At 30.4% G+C, this 19,003-nt stretch overlaps 1 protein-coding gene across 1 annotated transcript in view; it reads right to left on the reverse strand.

Moving 5' to 3' along the window:
* Positions 1-19,003, reverse strand: part of LOC120353920 (uncharacterized serine-rich protein C215.13-like) — a 31,364-nt gene that overhangs the window by 1,898 nt on the left and 10,463 nt on the right. Inside the window, 20 exon segments of the mRNA XM_039439454.1 lie at positions 607-705; positions 1,529-1,543; positions 2,266-2,307; positions 3,432-3,479; positions 4,272-4,325; positions 5,280-5,306; positions 6,677-6,700; positions 7,299-7,331; positions 8,650-8,706; positions 9,728-9,769; positions 10,275-10,310; positions 10,974-11,090; positions 11,729-11,941; positions 13,079-13,102; positions 14,273-14,338; positions 14,340-14,348; positions 14,984-14,998; positions 15,745-15,786; positions 16,842-16,886; positions 17,842-17,895. Coding sequence (XP_039295388.1) covers positions 607-705; positions 1,529-1,543; positions 2,266-2,307; positions 3,432-3,479; positions 4,272-4,325; positions 5,280-5,306; positions 6,677-6,700; positions 7,299-7,331; positions 8,650-8,706; positions 9,728-9,769; positions 10,275-10,310; positions 10,974-11,090; positions 11,729-11,941; positions 13,079-13,102; positions 14,273-14,338; positions 14,340-14,348; positions 14,984-14,998; positions 15,745-15,786; positions 16,842-16,886; positions 17,842-17,895 — 1,062 coding nt within the window.

The raw sequence follows: 19,003 nt of genomic DNA on the forward strand, positions 1-19,003 counted from the left end.
CTATAGTTGAAATTAGTAGTCCGATGTATTTATGCAACAAAGAAAACAGTTGAAATCAATACTTTGGCAACAAATATTTATTTTTGGTCTCAAAATATTAGTTTTTTTCAAAGTTTAGAATAGGTACCATACTCTTCATGATCCGTCAGGTCTATATGTAGATTTCAGCTCGCTAGCGTTCTTCTATATCCATATCAAAGACTCCAAATGTTTTCATGATAGCACAGTTAGATAGATAGATAGATATAGATAGATATACTACTCGATCCAGTTGTTTAGTGGCATCGATCTTCACCGCGACTTACTAGTTCTAAAGAAGTAATAACTATGGTATATAATAATTGAGTAGAAACAAGAAATAAGAATGTTATACCATAGAGGAACAATAGCATAATTTACGCTATTTTTTCTCCATGGTTATACTGTATGTAAGAAGAATGAGGATTCTATACTACATAAATGAATGAGAATGTTATACTGTATGTAAGACGTAGCTGATGTATCAGGTGCTGCAAAGTATAAGTTCAAATCAGGAATTCTAAAATGTAACAGGACATGGAAAGGTTATTTCAGGTGGATTCCGAACCTAACAAACTAGATTCTTACCCTGTAGATCAAATGTCTCAAAGCAAGAAGACCTCCAGAGAAGTTGGTATTGAAGAGTGAGATAAACGCATTGGACACTTGATGGTAGTTGTAGGAAGACTGCAACCAAATAAAATACAATAAATAAATCAAATGTGACTATTTTATAACCTATAATTTTTGACTGTGTGTTTTATAAATTGGAGTTTAAAAAGTTCAGGGCTTCAATCTGTTTTCATTTAATTATGTGGATACAATATTACAGATCATATTATGAATATGATTGGGACTGACCCAAAACTATTATATCCCCAAAAAAATTAAAAATTTTACATTAAACATCTGCCTGTTGATTCCTTCCGTAAAATCTTGTACAAATGTTGATGGATAAATGAAAATGAGATTAATTCAATTGAAATCGAGCTCAAAAGGAATCGACTAGAGTTGAACGGAGTTGAAGCAATATCTTTTAAAAGAATATCTTTTGAATTGAAATATTAAAAAAATGAATCCGAGTACTGTACAATAGATATCAACCATGAATTCTGAGTTATCATCTTTTGAATCACAAAATAAAATTTAAAAATGCAAATAAATTTAGTATATATTCTTGCAAACTTGAGTACGTACTGTCCATAAATACTAAGTGAAATACATACCTCGACACTGCGTATGCCCACTAAATGAAGAATATGAAAATTAATGTAAAGAATGTATAATATGAATATGGAAGTATATAAATCGTGCAAGCAGGATTTAACAAAAGTTGGTAGAATTTTTTTGTGTAAAACTGGACTGAAATGAGAGAGGTTTTTTCTTGTTTACCGAATCATTTTTACAATCACTACATCATAAGTATAAAAGTGGGCTGTAAAAATATGTAAAGAATATTGTAAAAATATAATATTGTAGGATAACAATAAGAATAAAGTAGACAACTTACGAATCCGAAGAAGCTCTGAAAAAAGAAAAGAAAACAGATATTAGATAAGTGATTATTTCGCAGTGATAAATTAGTTTTTTAAATTTGAGTTAGTTGATCTTAATATAATTTTCACAGAAGTTATAGTATTCTCAAATCATTGGATCAAATACACGCTATGAAAAAGAGCATGAGAATTGCTAGTATGGTATAGGCACAGTATACATACAGTATGGAAACTTGGCTAGTACCCTGACGCTAAAATCAGCCATCTTGTTAGGAAGCTCCGCACTGTAATTGTATTGATGGTAGGTACGGATCACTTTAATGATCCGGATCAATATTGATCTCATTCACTGCCACGAGCCAATCAGAAGAACAGGATTGGAACTTCCCAAGGTCACGTGACGTGTTTAGTATTGGAGTCATGTAAAAAGCATTGGTTAGATAGGCGATTGATTACAAGATTCCATTCTGTACCTATTCTGTGGTATAGGCCTATCACAAAAAATAACATGAAGAATTATTCAAACATATTGAAATGCTAATCACAATAAACATTGGTGAATTCTACTTCAGGGTAGTATGTTGTGAGTTTTCTGTTATTTTATTAAAAAATTTTTATAATTATCATTTTGATAATGTACTTATTGTATAAATGAATAAAGAGAGAGAGAGAGAGATTTTACGGTGCATTATTCTTCATTGGCATAAACTGTTTGAAGTGATGATTTTTTGGAAGAACATAGAATACTTACGCAGATTTTACGTTGGTAGTAACGACATTGGAAGAGATTGGCCTGAAAACAAAACAGAAAAAAAAGTAATTAGAAAAATAAACAAAATCAAGTATCATTGTAGCAAACAAAATGAGAAATCAGATGAAGAGATAGTGAGTGAGAGACCCTAGATTATTTTCCTATAGAAAAATGCAACTATCATTGATAACTTCCAAACAAAACTAGGAGTCCATTTGAAAAATCGGATGTATCTGGTATACGATTTTTATTGATTACGAAGTTGGCAAGCATCCAAAGATGAATAGGTTTGATGAATAATTACAAATATATCAAATTTTATAACATTATAATATTCAAAAATATTTATTTATTAATAAAATTAGGATTTTACAGTAGTTTACTGTCTTCCTTCTTTTAGTAGTAGCAGAGGCCTCCAAGATTGTCTGTCCTCTCATTCATCACCCCTCAAATTCCTCATTACAATAGCCTCATACACTTCATCCCTCCAAGACCGTCTTGGTCTTCCTCTCCTCCTCCTCCTCCTACTTATTCATACTTGACAATAATTATTGATTCAGAGAATCAATCAATCAATTCATTTAGCCTGAAGATACAATCTATATATGTAAAAGCGAAATGGCACTCACTCACTCGCAGAACTAAAAATCTACCGGACCAAAAACGTTCAAATTTGGTAGGTATGTTCAGTTGGCCCTTTAGAGGCGCACTAAGAACAGATTTGGAAAAATTTTCAAATATACGCCCAAAATCTGCGTTTTTCCAGCGTTTTTTAACGTTTCTCAGCTTTATCGAGAATAATTGAACAGAAATTGTCCAAATTTAGTACAGAAGCTAAGCTAGGGTGTAATAATGTTGTGTTAGAAGGAATTTGAAATAACGCCAAAGATACGCCCAAAAATAGCGTTTTTGCGTTTTCTCACTTCTTTCATCAAGTAATAGACAGCAATGTTTACATTATGTAGGCGAGCGAAGCGAGCCCGTTGACCCAATTTTTGGACGATCCAGTCGGGGGTCCAGGGGGCGGAGCCCCCTGGCTAGACGGATATGGCGAGCGAAGCGAGCCTGACGGCTAGTCGTACATAAGGCTACGTCACAAAGTATTTTACAATACATCTGAATGATACTGAAATGCAGAACATTTTATAGGAAATATGCCTACTCACCAGTCCAAATGAATTCCAAGCTTGGACGCTCAAGAATTGCGAACGGTACTGCAAAATAAAAATTAATGAGTAAGTTACATAATAAATAATAAAATTGGAATTTCACAATTATTAGATTAATCCTAATGAGCCTTCATTCCTTCAACAATTTATTCTTGAAATGAACTTTTATGTTATTTATCCTCCATAAAAGAATTTTAAAACTATAGACCCATATTATAATCAATTTATTCAATTCTCAAATGAAACGCCCAGTTTCAAATATTTACTTTTATTTGCAGTTTTTATAAAAATGTAGGTGGAGGAAAAATATTGCGTATATCACGAGTGAAAAATGTTTTTTCTCCCTCAGAAAAATTGTTGCCCTCGGCTTCGCCTCGGGCTTCAAACTTTTCCCTCGGGGAGAAAAAACAGTACTTTTCACTCTAGATATACAAATAACTATTTTTCTCTTCAATGTTTGATTCATTACGAGCTGCTTGTTAAATAATCACTTTTGAATAATTAATTACGACATAGCAGTCAGGTATTTATAAAGATAAAAGCGCTACACTAATGTAAGTAGAAGCTAATAGCTTTTATTTATATAAATACCTGACTTCTATGTCATAATCAATTGTTCAAAAGTAACTATTTTCCCCATTTACACAAGAACTTTCCATTAGAAAGTTTGTTCACTATTGTTATTCTGCAAATGATAAGTTGATTTTTAGTTATTCATTTTAGAATTAGATAAAAAGATTTCAGATCTCTGAACTGTTATGATATGTAAGGTGGCTTCTGATAAGAATTATTTGTTATTTTCCAATTATTCCTATCAACTTATAATTTCATACATACCTGTTGGACCTGCTGTGAGAAGAAAAAGTTGGAATTCTGGTCCACGAACATTTTCTGAAAACAAACAAAGAATAAACAATATAATAGACGAAAAATAGACAGAATCGAACAACACTATCAAGAATTGCACTAGATATTTGCATCAAGAAGTTTGATTCCTCTAGAACAGAACTGAGAATGGAAATATATATATATATATATTATATATATATATATATATATATATATATATAAAAGTTGGAAGGCAGCATCAGGAAAATTCTACAACTCTTCAGGTAGAATGTTTTTTTCATGTGTGCTTTGAATCGCTTAAATATCATTAAGTTATATAGCAAGAATAAAAAGTTGTGAATATCAAAGATAGAATCATTACAATTACAATTTGTTAGAGAATCATTAGTATAAAATTATGATAAATTAATGAGAATCATAATTTCAGACAACTGTTACTACTTCTTATCCTAAGAATAGCTAGGTATTTTTCCTATGAGTGAATACGTTACCATAGACTGAGGCCGTATGCAGTCACTCGGTTTAAACCATAGAGAAACAATAGCATAAGTAGATATCCCATGGCATAGGGCGTTTATGTCGCAACTTTTACTGTTATCTCAAGCCGATGGCCCACGTAGTTCTTTCCCGTGAAGCTTTATGACGCTGGCAGTCTCTCATATTGTGCCGTTCATATACTCTTACCCGGTCAAAACAGTAGAAATCAACAATAATCGGCTTGGGATAATAGTAAAAGTTGCGACATAAACGCCCTATACCATGGGATATCTACTTACGCTATTGTTTCTCTATGTTTTAAACGGAGAAATGTCAGCTGTTCGTTTGAACCTCGTATGGAACACATTATGATAAATGCAACCATATCTACAAGTAAACGTGGTTTAGCGAGCGTCGTAGTGTTAGCATATGGCCCTAAATCTGTTATGTTACAAAAAATATAATACCTGGTTGATTTATAAATTTTAAAAATTGAAAAAATATTAGAATTCAACTTACTCCAATTTGTGATGAGAAGAAAGCACCCTGTAATAATGAAGAAAATAACAAACAATTAATATCTATCAGTTATTGATAGTTTCAATCTGAATTGGTATTATTACATTAAAAGAATCTTAGGCTGCGTTTACACCAAAGTTATTAGTAACAAAATGTTAATAACTTAATCCTTATAGTTTCAATAAGATTGAACATAACATATCATACAGATGATGAACATATGTATTTGTCAAGTTCCGTTCAATCCAAAGACCTTAAAGATGCATAGACTCACATGCAGCGCTAGTGTCGTACTTGGAATTGAAATCGGCCATTGAGGGGGCAACCTATAAGATTATCACATACCAATGCCTTTGTAATCTATAGTATTACAAATATATAGATATAATATCTCGTGCTAAAATACCCCAATGGCGGCCTTCAATTTCAAGTAAGAGCTATCATTGGGAAGGCTTAGGCATTGTGGGTCTATATCTCTTTAAGGTCTTTGGTTCAATCTAATAGAATCTATAAGGATTAAGTTATTAACATTTTGTTAATAACTTTGGTGTAAACGCAGCTTTACATTGTAATTTTTGTAAAAGTTTAACATTATAGAATATAATATGCTGAATCAAATCTTGTGATTCATTTCTTGTCTTATTCAAGTGGCTTCCAAATATTAATAGTGCCATAATCTATATTTCAATAATTATATATATCCATTAGTTATAATTATATAGTTTATACGTTTTGAACGATACATGAATCTGAGATAACTGTGTTGAAATTGAGTGATCGAATTATTTATGACTTGAGCTTGATGGCTTGTGCTATTCTGATATTGTGATATTGGCTTGTTCTGTAATTTCCTTGACATTGTAAATAAATGAATAAATAAACCTTTGCTGTATTTGATATGCTGAAATTGATATGTTCATTTGAATTGAGCAACTTCTATGTTGTTTTATGAAATCAAGAAATATAATTATTTTAAGTGATTAGGTTGAAAGCATGCTACTATCTGATAAATTTCTTACTTTACTGAGAAAAACTAATTTCCAATAGATCTCTTCGCATTACATGCGTTCAATAGTAAGCTATTCTTCAATCTTTAATGGTTGGAATTGTATTCTATTCTAATCACACAACTTTTCAGCTACAATCCAGTTCAAGTTGATTATAAATAGTAAAACATATTAATAGAGTATAAATTATTTTAAATCATTTGAATAAATACAAAAGAAGAGGAGGAAAATAAAAAGATGAAGGAGAAAGTACTAGAGAAAACGATTCTTGAAATGGAAGTACTGGTGAAAAATTAGAGGAGGAGATAATCTCTAAGTGAGATTTTCACATTTAAAAGTGAAAAAATTAAGGAGAAGTTACAGTTGATGCCATGGTTGTCATTTACTCACGTTTCTAGCATAAAGCCTGGTACTCTGCAAAAAAAATAATAAAGCAAATCATTAGATAAAAAGAAACAATTTATTAAAATATTGCAAAATAACTGTATACATTATAAGCTAAATTGAATTTTCATTTTTCTGCCATTCTTCAAGTACTGTAACGAACTGTGTTGTAAAACATGATTCAAAGAACAAAATAAAATATCAGTTTACAGGTCAAATCAAGTCTAGTAATGTGTAATTATCTGTCAAATTTTAGAAATTTGGTTGAAAAAGTAATAGAATACAGATATTTGATGAAGATTTATTAATTCGAATGTCATCAGTGTTTCAGAAAAATTCCATTGTTCAAATTCAAATTCAAATTCATTTATTTGCCATAAAATAATACAGATTGATAAAATAAATATTTTAACTTACAAAATGGCACTACCGGCAAAGAAAACTTGTGCGCCGGCAGTGAGTACATAATGTGAGCAGATAATGAATAATATTGATGGAAGATGGAACAAGGGCAATGAACATACTTGTTTCAGAGTAAAAAAGTAATATTTTGAAATTGTCTGAGGAAATGAAAATGTAAAATTTTCAAAAAAATTTAAATGTGAAATGAAAAATTGAAATTTCTTACCCTGGCGAAGAATCCTGGATGCTGCTGGGCGTACTGTGGACATATAAAAATACAGAATTTGAATGAAAAAAATAATAGAAGCTGGAAGAAATGAATCTTATAATAGTGTTTAGAGTGAACTCATTGTATTGACTAGTTAGCCACTTGTTAAAATGATACACGTATCAATAATTAAAAATCGGATAATAGTGTGAATAACTTCAGACAGCTAAATAATTATTACGTAAGAATTCTGTAGACAAAGATGTATAGACAATAGATCTCACTAGGAGTCAAATCTGCAAAACAGTAGAAACCAATCCGAAAAGTACCAATAATATTCTGATATCTCCCTTTTTACACTGTATAATATAACAATGATCTGATCTACTCCAATGTTGATACTGCATATGTATCAATACACCGATGCAACTCCGAACAGAAGATTGTAGAATAAATGAATAAGATGATAAAATAGAATTGTAGTACCCTTTTGAAATTAATAGAATATTTTATTATATTATTTGTTATTATTATTATATAATTTTTTTACTATAATTCTATTTTATAAATACAAGAAAGTAGTCCTGAATTTATACATTTTTAAAGATAATAGAACTTTCTCAATTATCAACCATGAATAAGAGATTCTCATGAAGTTAATATCATAGAGAAACAATAGCAAGAGTAGATATCCCATGGTATAGGGCGTTTATGTTGCAACTTTTACTGTTATTTCAAGACGATAGTCCACATAATTCTTTCCCGTGAAGCTGTGTGGCGCTAGTAGTCTCTCATACTGTGCCGTTCATACACTCTCACACCAACAAAACAGTAAAAACCGACAGTAATCGATAATAATCGGCTTGAGATAACAGTAAAAGTTGCGACATAAACGCCCTATATCATGGGATATCTACTTACGCTATTGTTTATCTATGATAATATTCAACACAGATAAATTGTTAACAGACTGTATTTTTCAATAATAATCTAGCGAAAAAATTGAGGTTTCTTGAAAACTTTTTGAAGAGTCAGTTTCTGGAAAATAAGTTGAGCCTTTCCATGATAGGTTTTCAAAAACTCTATAGATTTAATGGTCAATTATATGCAATAAGTTTACTAGAAACGGGCCTTATTTATTTATTTATCAAGCAGAGAATAAAACCCAATCATCAAATGATTGCTCAATAAGATAAAAAGTGAATAAGTATATAGGTTATTGTATAATATGTATCGGTGTAGGAGAGAATACAGAATTGGAATTATTATTCTTTGAGAATATAAATATTGGAAATACGAAATTGGAATTATCATTATTTTAAAATAAAAATATAAATAATTTATGAGTTGATACTGGATGTGGACTTACAGAGAAGAGGGTGCTGCTCATCTGAGCGTTGTATTCGCCGTAATATCCAGTGCATGCCTGTAAAAATATTAAATAAAAATAAATATCTGTGAAGAAAAAAGTACTAAATTCACTAGTAATACATAATCTATTTTATGATAGAAGTTAGTAATGAATTCCAAAATTTATGTGTAAAAAGGTTTCATGCTGAAGAAGAAAACATAATACAGGACAAAAGAAACATTGAAAATTAATTATTATTATTATCATCATCAATTTTCTAATGATCTTTAATTTTAAAAAATTGTAATGTTTGTTCTATGTGGACAAAAGAAACATTGAAAATTGATTATTATTATCATCATCAATTTTCTAACGATATTTCATTTTACAAAATTGTAATGTTTGTTCTATGTGGACAAAATAAACATTGGAAATTAATTATTATTATTATTATTATCATCAATTTTCTAACGATCTTTCATTTTACAAAATTGTAATGTTTGTTCTATGTGGACAAAATAAACATTGGAAATTAATTATTACTATTATTATTATCAATTTTCTAACGATCTTTCATTTTACAAAATTGTAATGTTTGTTCTATGTGGACAAAATAAACATTGGAAATTAATTATTATTATTATTATTATTATTATTATATTATTATTATTATTATTATTATTATTATCATCATCAATTTTCTAACGATCTTTCATTTTACAAAATTGTAATGTTTGTTCTATGTGGACAAAATAAACATTGGAAATTAATTATTACTATTATTATTATCAATTTTCTAACGATCTTTCATTTTACAAAATTGTAATGTTTGTTCTATGTGGACAAAATAAACATTGGAATTAATTATTATTATTAGCCTATTATTATTATTATCAATTTTCCAACGATCTTTCATTTTACAAAATTGTAATGTTTGTTCTATGTCATTTGCAGTAAAATTTTTCCGTTAAGAATATTTTGCTATCACTATCTCAATATGGAAATAATGTTTAATTGACGTTGAACAAATTAAAAATATTCAAAGAATATTCTCTAGATATTGGAGAATCAAATAGATTTATAAATTCTTACTTACCAACAAGTATTTACGGTAGTAGGCATCTTGGAAGCAGGTTCCCTGAATAGATGAAAATACGTGAATTAGTGAAGAAGTGAGCAATGCTACAAACTTGGATGATAGTGCAGAGATATTGGAATACAAAATAACGTGGTTAAGTGGTGGAGTGAATATTTTACCATCCAAACTTTGCCACACAGATAGTCATTTTTTTCAGATTTCATTGAACATAAATATTGTTGATAAAAACAATATAAAACTTGTAGTACCCTTTTTATTTAAAACATTTTAAAAACTTTAGAACATTTCAACAACTAGTTTCGACCTACTTATAAAAAGTTATATTGGTTTTATTAATTTGAGAGTAATTCAATTTTAATTTTCATATAAATAATTGTATTGATTTTATTTATTTCAATTTTAAAAGGTGTATGCAATCTTCCATTCGAAAATATAATGTTATAAAATTGCTGAAGCCCTCACGGGTTCATCACATCATGTCTTGTTGAACTTCTATATGTAAGTTTTCTATTTTTTTTATTTATAAATTGTAGCCTATACTTACGAAGTTGCTTGAATAGTCGTAGCCCTGGCTGAAGACCTGAAAATTGAAAAGAAAATTGATTGATGAGAATTGAATATCATGGAAAATTTGAGAGAAACATTGACAGGACAAATTATAATTCAAAGTCTCACGAATCAAAACTAGTTTTAGCCTAGAGGAATTGAAAAAAAATAAGCTGCAAGATATCTTATAGTACACGACACATTTTGGTATAAATCAACTTCATAATTGCGCGCCAAAAGCTTGAACCAACGATTTTGAAATGGCGTTCCATGGGAACATTTTGCAATAGTCACGTGATTGAACAATTTACCACTGGAATTAGAACAATTTACCACTTTTTCGTGTTCCCACACCGTGCCCTATGATATATTTCTCAATAGTAGATACATTTTTATGAAAAAAAAAACAGCAATATAAAAGGATACTACATATTGTAGCCTATACTGCTATGCTATCATATAGTCTATGTCATAAAAGCTCGTACTGGAAGTAGTCTGTGAGCCTTCCTATGTTTGTTTTGAGATGAATTAATTGAATATTATGAAAAATTTGAGAGAAACATTGACAGGACAAATTATAATTCAAAGTTTCACGAATCAAAACTAGTTCTAGCCTAGAGGAATTGAAAAAAAATGAGAGACAAAGGTAAATAAGCTTTTAAATAGATAAAACATATTATAGTCATTTTTCACTTACACTGCTGTAGAAACCGGCTTGTTTGGAGGTGTCAACGGATTGAAGTTCGAAGCATCCACGGAAGAGGCTGCTCTGGTAGAGGGTGGAGCTGTAGTACTGCTGGACTGATTGGTATGACTAGAAAACACATATTTCCATTCAATTTATTTATTCATCAAATTAAGTGATAAACATGACAAATACAAAAATAGAAAAATGTAGCCTACCATATAATAAAACTGTTTGGTTAGGTTAGGTTGGGTTAGACCTAACCTAACACTCATCCTCAATATAGTTGGTGGACTGAAAATTGAATTTGTCAATCAATCAATCAATTTATTTGTATAAATAATTGATTGATTGAATTTGTCATTTTTCAATTTAATAATAGGCCTACTCATTTTTAGTGATGATGATAACCGTATTCTTGATCATTCCAAACTATCATTGATGCCCAATTGCTTGCAGTGTTATTGCTTGGAAATTGCTTGCAGTGATATTGCCATGAGGAGGCGGACTTGGCAAAGTATTAACACACTATTTTATTCCATGATTGAGATGACGTAAGAGATAACATGTTCCATGCTGTAAACTAAGGTTCCCACTGACTATATTACCAGTTTCATTATGAGAACAGCGTTGCCGATTATCAGCCTTGCCACTGCCTACTATAGAGGATAGCTGATACCAGTATATCTGAATATTAACTGTTCATTCTTGTTTAAAATTATAATGAGGAATTGTAATTTGTGAGTAGATGAGGAGAATTGACTGACCCTTGAGGCAGAGTAAGATGAGGAGGAAGAGCTCATTGATGATGATGAAGAAGATGACATGCTTTGTGTTCTGGCGTATGACGATGACGATGATGATTGTTGGAAGGCATTGTAGAAACCTCCGTAGTAGGCAAAGCTGGAGCTTCTGGTAGCCATGTACGACTGTTGGTTCAAAGCGGCGTACTGCTGGAACGAGCATGATGAGCTCACCCTCTGAAAAACAAATCAAAACGTTCTCCAACATCAATAAAAAAAGGAGTGATCCGTGGTCTACTGGATAGAGTGCTTGCGTAGCAGCATAAAGATCCCAGGTTCAAATCCAGCTCATGACCAAAAGTTTTTGAACTGGGCTCATGTCATACAAAATTCCAATATTAATAAAAGACCTCAGTGAGATCCATAACGTTCAAATATGTACAATTATTATTATGTAGTGATCCGTGGTCTAGTGGATAGAGTGCTTGCGTAGCAGCATAGAGATCCCAGGTTCAAACCCCGCTCAACACCAGAAGTTTTTGACCAGGTCACTCCCGTGCCATTGGACGGGCACGATTAACAGTCGGTCCCAGCTGAAGTATGACAGTCATAAGGCCCATTGACAGCTTCAATGATAATTCAGGCGAGGTGGAACTTCCGTAAGAGATTCCCCACCAATAAAAACCATACGAATATTATTATTAATGATATTGAAAAAATAATCTCTTCAATCACTACCTCCGTAAACTACCTCTGAAGCACTACCGTACCTCCGCAAACAGAGGTAAACTACAAGTGTGTTGAACTACCTCTGTTTACGGAGGTAGTTTATGGAGGTACGGTAGTGCTTCAATGGATAACAGATGACAGATTATCGATCATAGATTATCCTATTATTAATGATATTGAAAAATTTCAGGAATGAAATTTCCTGAAAAATTTCAGAAAAATATTGAGGAATGTTTGACGTATCAACACGATGAGCATTAACTCATCTGAACATCAAGTAAAGAACGTTTTCCAACTTAATTTCTCTTTTAGAGACTGAATAAAATACAACAAAATATCTTGTAGATTAGAATTGGTGGCTATGTATGATTGCTATAATGACCACTCATTAATTTTCATTTCACAGTGAATGTTACACTGAAATTATAAAACTTCAATTCATTCATTGCTGAATCATCAATAAGTTATAAGAGCAGTGAAAGTGATATTGTCTGCACAAATTGAATTTACATTTGTTTGAAAGGCTTCTTTATTTTTAGCCTTCCTCATTTTGAAATTATCAAGTATGATTGACATTATCAATATATTTTTTTTAATTATACTAGTTAATTTTGAATCAAACCAATTAATGTGCTGAATACTCACGTTGAGGAGAAGATGTCTGAAGAACTGAAAAGAAAAGAAAAATCAGTTAGTAAACATGTTTGAGAATAATGCAAATATACAATCTCTTACTCAATATATTTGACAATTTCTTAGTCTTTTTCATTCAATAAATATACAATCAATGAATAATTGAATAGAAGATGGTCTGAGGGCGATAAAAGAGTTTCATCACTTTTCAAAAGCTTGAAAGAACGTTTGTATTGAATAAATCTGAATTCCCACACAGTGAACGTGACTATCTCAGTGAAAATATAATTCCTATGAGCTCTAATGGGGCTATTCTCACTCAGCCCGACCGTATGAATATTGCCATTAGAACTTATATTCTGAATAATAGTTATTATAACTATAATCAGAATAATATTCTCGCTATATTTTAAGCAAGCGGCGTTTAATGTTATAGGTTTCAACTTCAGTAGTACAAGGAGATTAGAAAATGCTTCTTCATTTTCAGCAAATATATCACAATGATTCGTCCAATGATATACTACAATCTCTCAATATATTAATAATATATCAATTGCTGATATATATAATCGGCAATATATTACTGCCTCAATAATTTAATTTATTTATTTAGCGTATGGCAGTATACACAACACATTTATGATCACAAAATTCGAAAAAAGAAAACAATAGAAAATTCATATATAAAACGAATGAAAATATCTTAGTTACTTTTGACCTGGAAATTAGAGGCATGCTTCCAGGGTATTTAAGTAGGCTATTGATGCTGGTTTAGCCACCAGGAAATCTTTATGTGTATTAATAATTTAATACAATATACTGATAATAAACAGAAGATACAACTGGTTCTCAACCAATCTTGCATCACTTTAAAATTGAAAACCTGATAGCATAGATTTAAGTCTGTCTATTCTTGTCTGGGCTAGTAGTTATTTATCCTGGCCTACCATAGGCCTACCATATAGGTAGGTATAGGCCTTAATAAAGGCCTAACATATACTGTAAGTTATAAAATTATTTAATTTTTGGGAGACTGATCGGCAGGTTTTGTAAAAACTGGCTGCCACCTAAATCTATATGTCTATCCGAAGTTGAAAGAGTAGCAGTTATCCTGATAATGTACCATATACTGCGACGTTTTAAGATATGGAAGAATTTGATTTTCACGGATAATTAAGACATTTTTAAACAATTTTATAAACTTACCAATGAGGTTGCGACTGGGTTAGATCTGAAGTATCCGGAAAGGGTTCTTGAAATAGCAGTTTCGTCCCCAGGATTGCTTTAAAAATAATGATGTAAAAAGTTGAAAAATTATTTTGAAGAATGGCGGAAGAGAATGATGAGTTTTAAAATGGGTATAGCAGGAGAAACTATTTTACAGGAGGAGGATGAGGATGAGGATGAGGATGAGGAGGAGGAGAGGGAGGAATGAGGAGGAAGAACAAGAAGATGAAATAGAGGCAGAAAAATCATAATAATATTGAAAGTTGAATACGAGCTGTTAGGCTACTTGTTATACCTACTTTCAAGGAGGAAATAAAATTAATTCATTAACTTTTCTTGAATGGAAGCTTAAGCTGTGAATTAACCAAGATCACTCTTGATCAACTGAAAAGAATTCAAAAATAATGAAGAAAGAATAATATTACAGTATTCATTCTATTGAGCCATTATAGATTAAAAATTCAAAAGTTGTAATAATTATTGTAAAATATGTATATATCATCGAAACTGCCAACATTTGAACGATTGAATAATTGTTACAATAAAAATATTCTGTATCTTAAATTTCCAATTGATTATTTGGCACTTGTTGTTCTCACTAATTTATTTATTTACTCAATAGTTACTATAACTTAGATCTAGGTACTTATCTTGTTATTTGTAAGTATCAAAAGTCGAGGTTCTACTTACAACACCACAGAAATTCTGAAAAAAATGAAAGAGGAATATCATTAGAATTACAAATTTTAACAAGAATAAACTTTCCAAATAGATGTAATTTTTATATATTCTACTCTGATGGAATTGCTCTTAGAGAGAAAATTGAGAAACCTAGAGGTGAAGAGGAAATAAAGAGATATACATGAATATTTCTTTATTTAACTAAGAATTATAACTTAGTATAGTTTCTAGTGTTATCTCTTGGAATCAATATCAATTTCAATAATCGTGTCAAAAAATAATGAAACAGACATTCCCAGCTGTTGTTTATCCATAAAATAACATTGTAGTAACCTTTTTTGAAAAGTTTTCAATATAAAATGACAAATTAAACTAATAGTTTTAAAAACTTTTTAAAAAGGGTACTATATTGTTATTTTATAGATGAAAATTAGTAGCCCTGAATAAATACATTTCAAGAAGATATTCCGAGTTGTATTAACCTCTGATTCTTGTATTGGGGTGAAGTAGACAAATCATCAGAGTAATTTAAAATTTTATATATTTAATAGTATTTCTCTTGTATTATTTTTAGATGTTATTATAATTATTGTGTATGTTTTGAGAAATAAATTTGAATTTGATAAAAATAAATTAAATTATCAGAGAGATTTGGTACATTAGTTATTTCCAGTAAAATTCTAAGATAAAAGAGAGCATGGAATCTGTCTCTCTAAATGAGTTCTCAATGACAAAAAATTATTTCAAAGTATGTTAAAATTTATACTAACCATGATATAACTCCTGTAAGCCTTGTGCTGGAAGAAAGCGTTCTGTGAACAGAAAAATAAATACAAAATTAGAAAACGAATAAAAATTTTAAATTTTATAAACCATGAATTGGATCAATATGTATGGATTCACTCATATGTAACGCAGATTTTCAAATTTATTGTTCTATTCTATTATCAAGTATTCCAATAGCAAAAAATAGCTCCTTATGGAAAGATCTGTTGTTCTTCTTATCTATGGATTTTAATCGATAAACATTATCTATATAATAAGAAAACAAAGATATTGTCAAATTTCACAGAAAATTTATTAAAAACTTTAAAACAGAACCATGGTTTCACGTAGTTAACCAACGCATCATCAGCTGTACTCAGTATTTTCTGTGAAATTTGACAATATCTTTGTTTTCTTATTATGGAGAGATTTCACATCACCATCAATTCTACTAATTTTATTATCTATATAAGACAAGAATTCAATAAAACTGAAAAATTTGTAATGTGAAATTCTCAGTTCAATATTATCATCAAAATTTTATATTTGTTTGCTTTTACAATGTGAATTTGTGTTTGAAAATAGTTTTCTTGATTTTAAACATTATAAAATAAAAGCTCAGGAAGTTAAAGTGCAAATTTCTAGTGAGAAAACATAAAGATCCGAATACATAACCTATAAACTTGAGTGTTTATAGGAAATGACATTGGGAAATACGGCGAGGCAGAACATCCAAATGGATTTCTCTGCCGATAAAGCCATACGAATAAATGAATAAATAAAACTGAATACCGGCTACCATCTTTTTTATAAAAAGAATTCAATTTTAAGAGAGAGGAAAATTATATCCTCCAAATTATGAATAACACATTTAGACTGTAATAATTAATGAATACCAATGAAATATTGAGGGAATGTTTTACCTCACTTGAAACAAAAATAGTTATAATAGTTTATTCCACCCCAGCACAGATTGAATGCATGAAGTAGCCTACAGGCTATTTTATTCCAAAGAAATGTTCTAAAATTTTAAGCGAACTTATATTGGTTTTATGGTGTGAATAGATTGATAATTAATTATTCAATTATTAATTTTACTCACGATTCCACACTGTGACCAAGTCTGCATGTTGGAGAATGAAGAGAACTGGAATCACAAATAAAACTTATGGAACATCATATTAAAATATAAGGAAAAAATATCAACTTACTAAATTGTAAACCTCGTCCAATTTCATTGAATATGTTCTAGTGAATTGATGAATTATTTCATAATTAAAGTGTAATACTTCTAAGGAACTTCCAATTTCTGGCAGGAAAAAAATAGAAATTCATAATGTAATATCTATTATTCATCTCATCAGATAGAAAAAACGAAATTGGTAATTATTCATCCAACATTATAAAACTGTGCACATATCAAGTGGTGTGACTGTTAGAGAAATCATCGAACGACTAAACTAAAAGCTTAATTTTTAAGAATATTGGCAAAATCAGGTAATACTATTCGATGGAAAAAGAAAAAAAAACTGTTATAATAGAATGAAATTCACATTGCTTCAATTATTTGAAAACTAGTATAAAACGAACGTGGAGAATTATTGAAAGAGGACAACAAAGCCAAAAACTGTCAGTCTCCTAAATTTTTATTAATATTATAAATTATTAAATAATAAATTGATATTACAAAATACTTGAGACTACTTTATCAATAGAAGATTCCAAAAGAATAATTGTGACGTATTAAAATAATGAGAGCGTTAAAACACTCTAAATCTGTGAATATTATTGAATGGTTTTCAATATTAGTTATGTTAATCGTAGTTTTTCAAATCCTTTTCAATATAGAAGATTCCAAAAGAATAATTGACGTATTAAAAGAATGAGAGCTCCAACACTCTAAATTTGTGAATATTAGTGAATGGTTTTCAATATAATGTTAATCGTAAAACTATATGAAAATATCAATAATGATTGAATGAACAATGGAAATTCAAATATTATTGAATTATAAGTAATTGATCTGGTTTTATTAAACCTCATTAAAATGAATTAATAACTAGCAATGATAATAATGATAAGTGATAATTGAGAATACATACACGGGAAGCAGCACTCCACATCTCTGTGGATTGTGTGTAGGACAAAAGAGAGGTCTGTTGAAGAAGAAAACAATCATTAATCAATTTTAATTATTATTACACATTCATTAATCTACCGGGTGTCCCACAAAGAGGTTTACACGTTCAATTTTATACTGCGAGCCCATTCTTGCACAGTTTTTTTTTAAATTTCACACAGTTTACAAAGTAGGTTCTGAAAATATTCTGGGAAAATTCCAGCTCCCTAACCTTCGTAGAAACAAAATGGCGGCAAATTTAAAAATTTTACCAATTCGCTTACTACTTTCATGAGTTATTATCTCATTTGTTTACTAAGTTGCAGTAGTTGACCGAGCGAAGTAAGGTCTAAGATTCAAGTCGACGGTTTGGTATTTCTCTTAATGTTTGAATGTTTAAATGTTTATATGTTGCGCATTTACGGCGAAACGCGGTAATAGATTTTCATGAAATTTGACAGGTATGTTCCTTTTTTAATTGCGCGTCGACGTATATACAAGGTTTTTGGAAATTTTGCATTTCAAGGATAATATAAAAGGAAAAAGGAGCCTCTTTCATACGCCAATATTAGAGTAAAAATTAGACTATAGAATTATTCATCATAAATCAGCTGACAAGTGATTACACAGATGTGTGGAGAAGCCATTTCCATAAGGTCTATAGTTTCAATCAGGTACTTGTGGATGAGAATACTGCGTGAGGTCTACTGTTCACAGAACTACTAGTATTGCCTCATTTGATGGTATCAAGCAATCTTGCAACAAGATGGTGCTCCACCTCATTTCGCAAACCATATTAACCAATTATTATTACTAAATGACAAACTTCATGGCCGTTGGGTTGGTCGTGGAAGTGATTTTTGAGATTGGCCACCAGATCACCAGATTCAACTATTTGCGACTTATTTTTATGGGGTTACTTGAAGGAGAAAGTTTATGCCTATAAATTCAATAATGATGTGGAACTAAAGCAAACAATAGAAGAGGAACTTCTCCTGATACCGCAGAGTTTCTTTGTAAGAGCTTACGAATCATTTCTTGAGCGCTGTTATCAGTGTGTTGCTGTGGATGGGTTTCAATTTCAATAATTTTGGACTTTTAAGGTTTTTTATTAGGCCTTGTTTTATAAAAAAGTTATATTGCCC

The sequence above is a fragment of the Nilaparvata lugens genome, chromosome 12, assembly GCF_014356525.2.
Source record: "Nilaparvata lugens isolate BPH chromosome 12, ASM1435652v1, whole genome shotgun sequence".
NCBI lineage: Eukaryota > Metazoa > Arthropoda > Insecta > Hemiptera > Delphacidae > Nilaparvata > Nilaparvata lugens.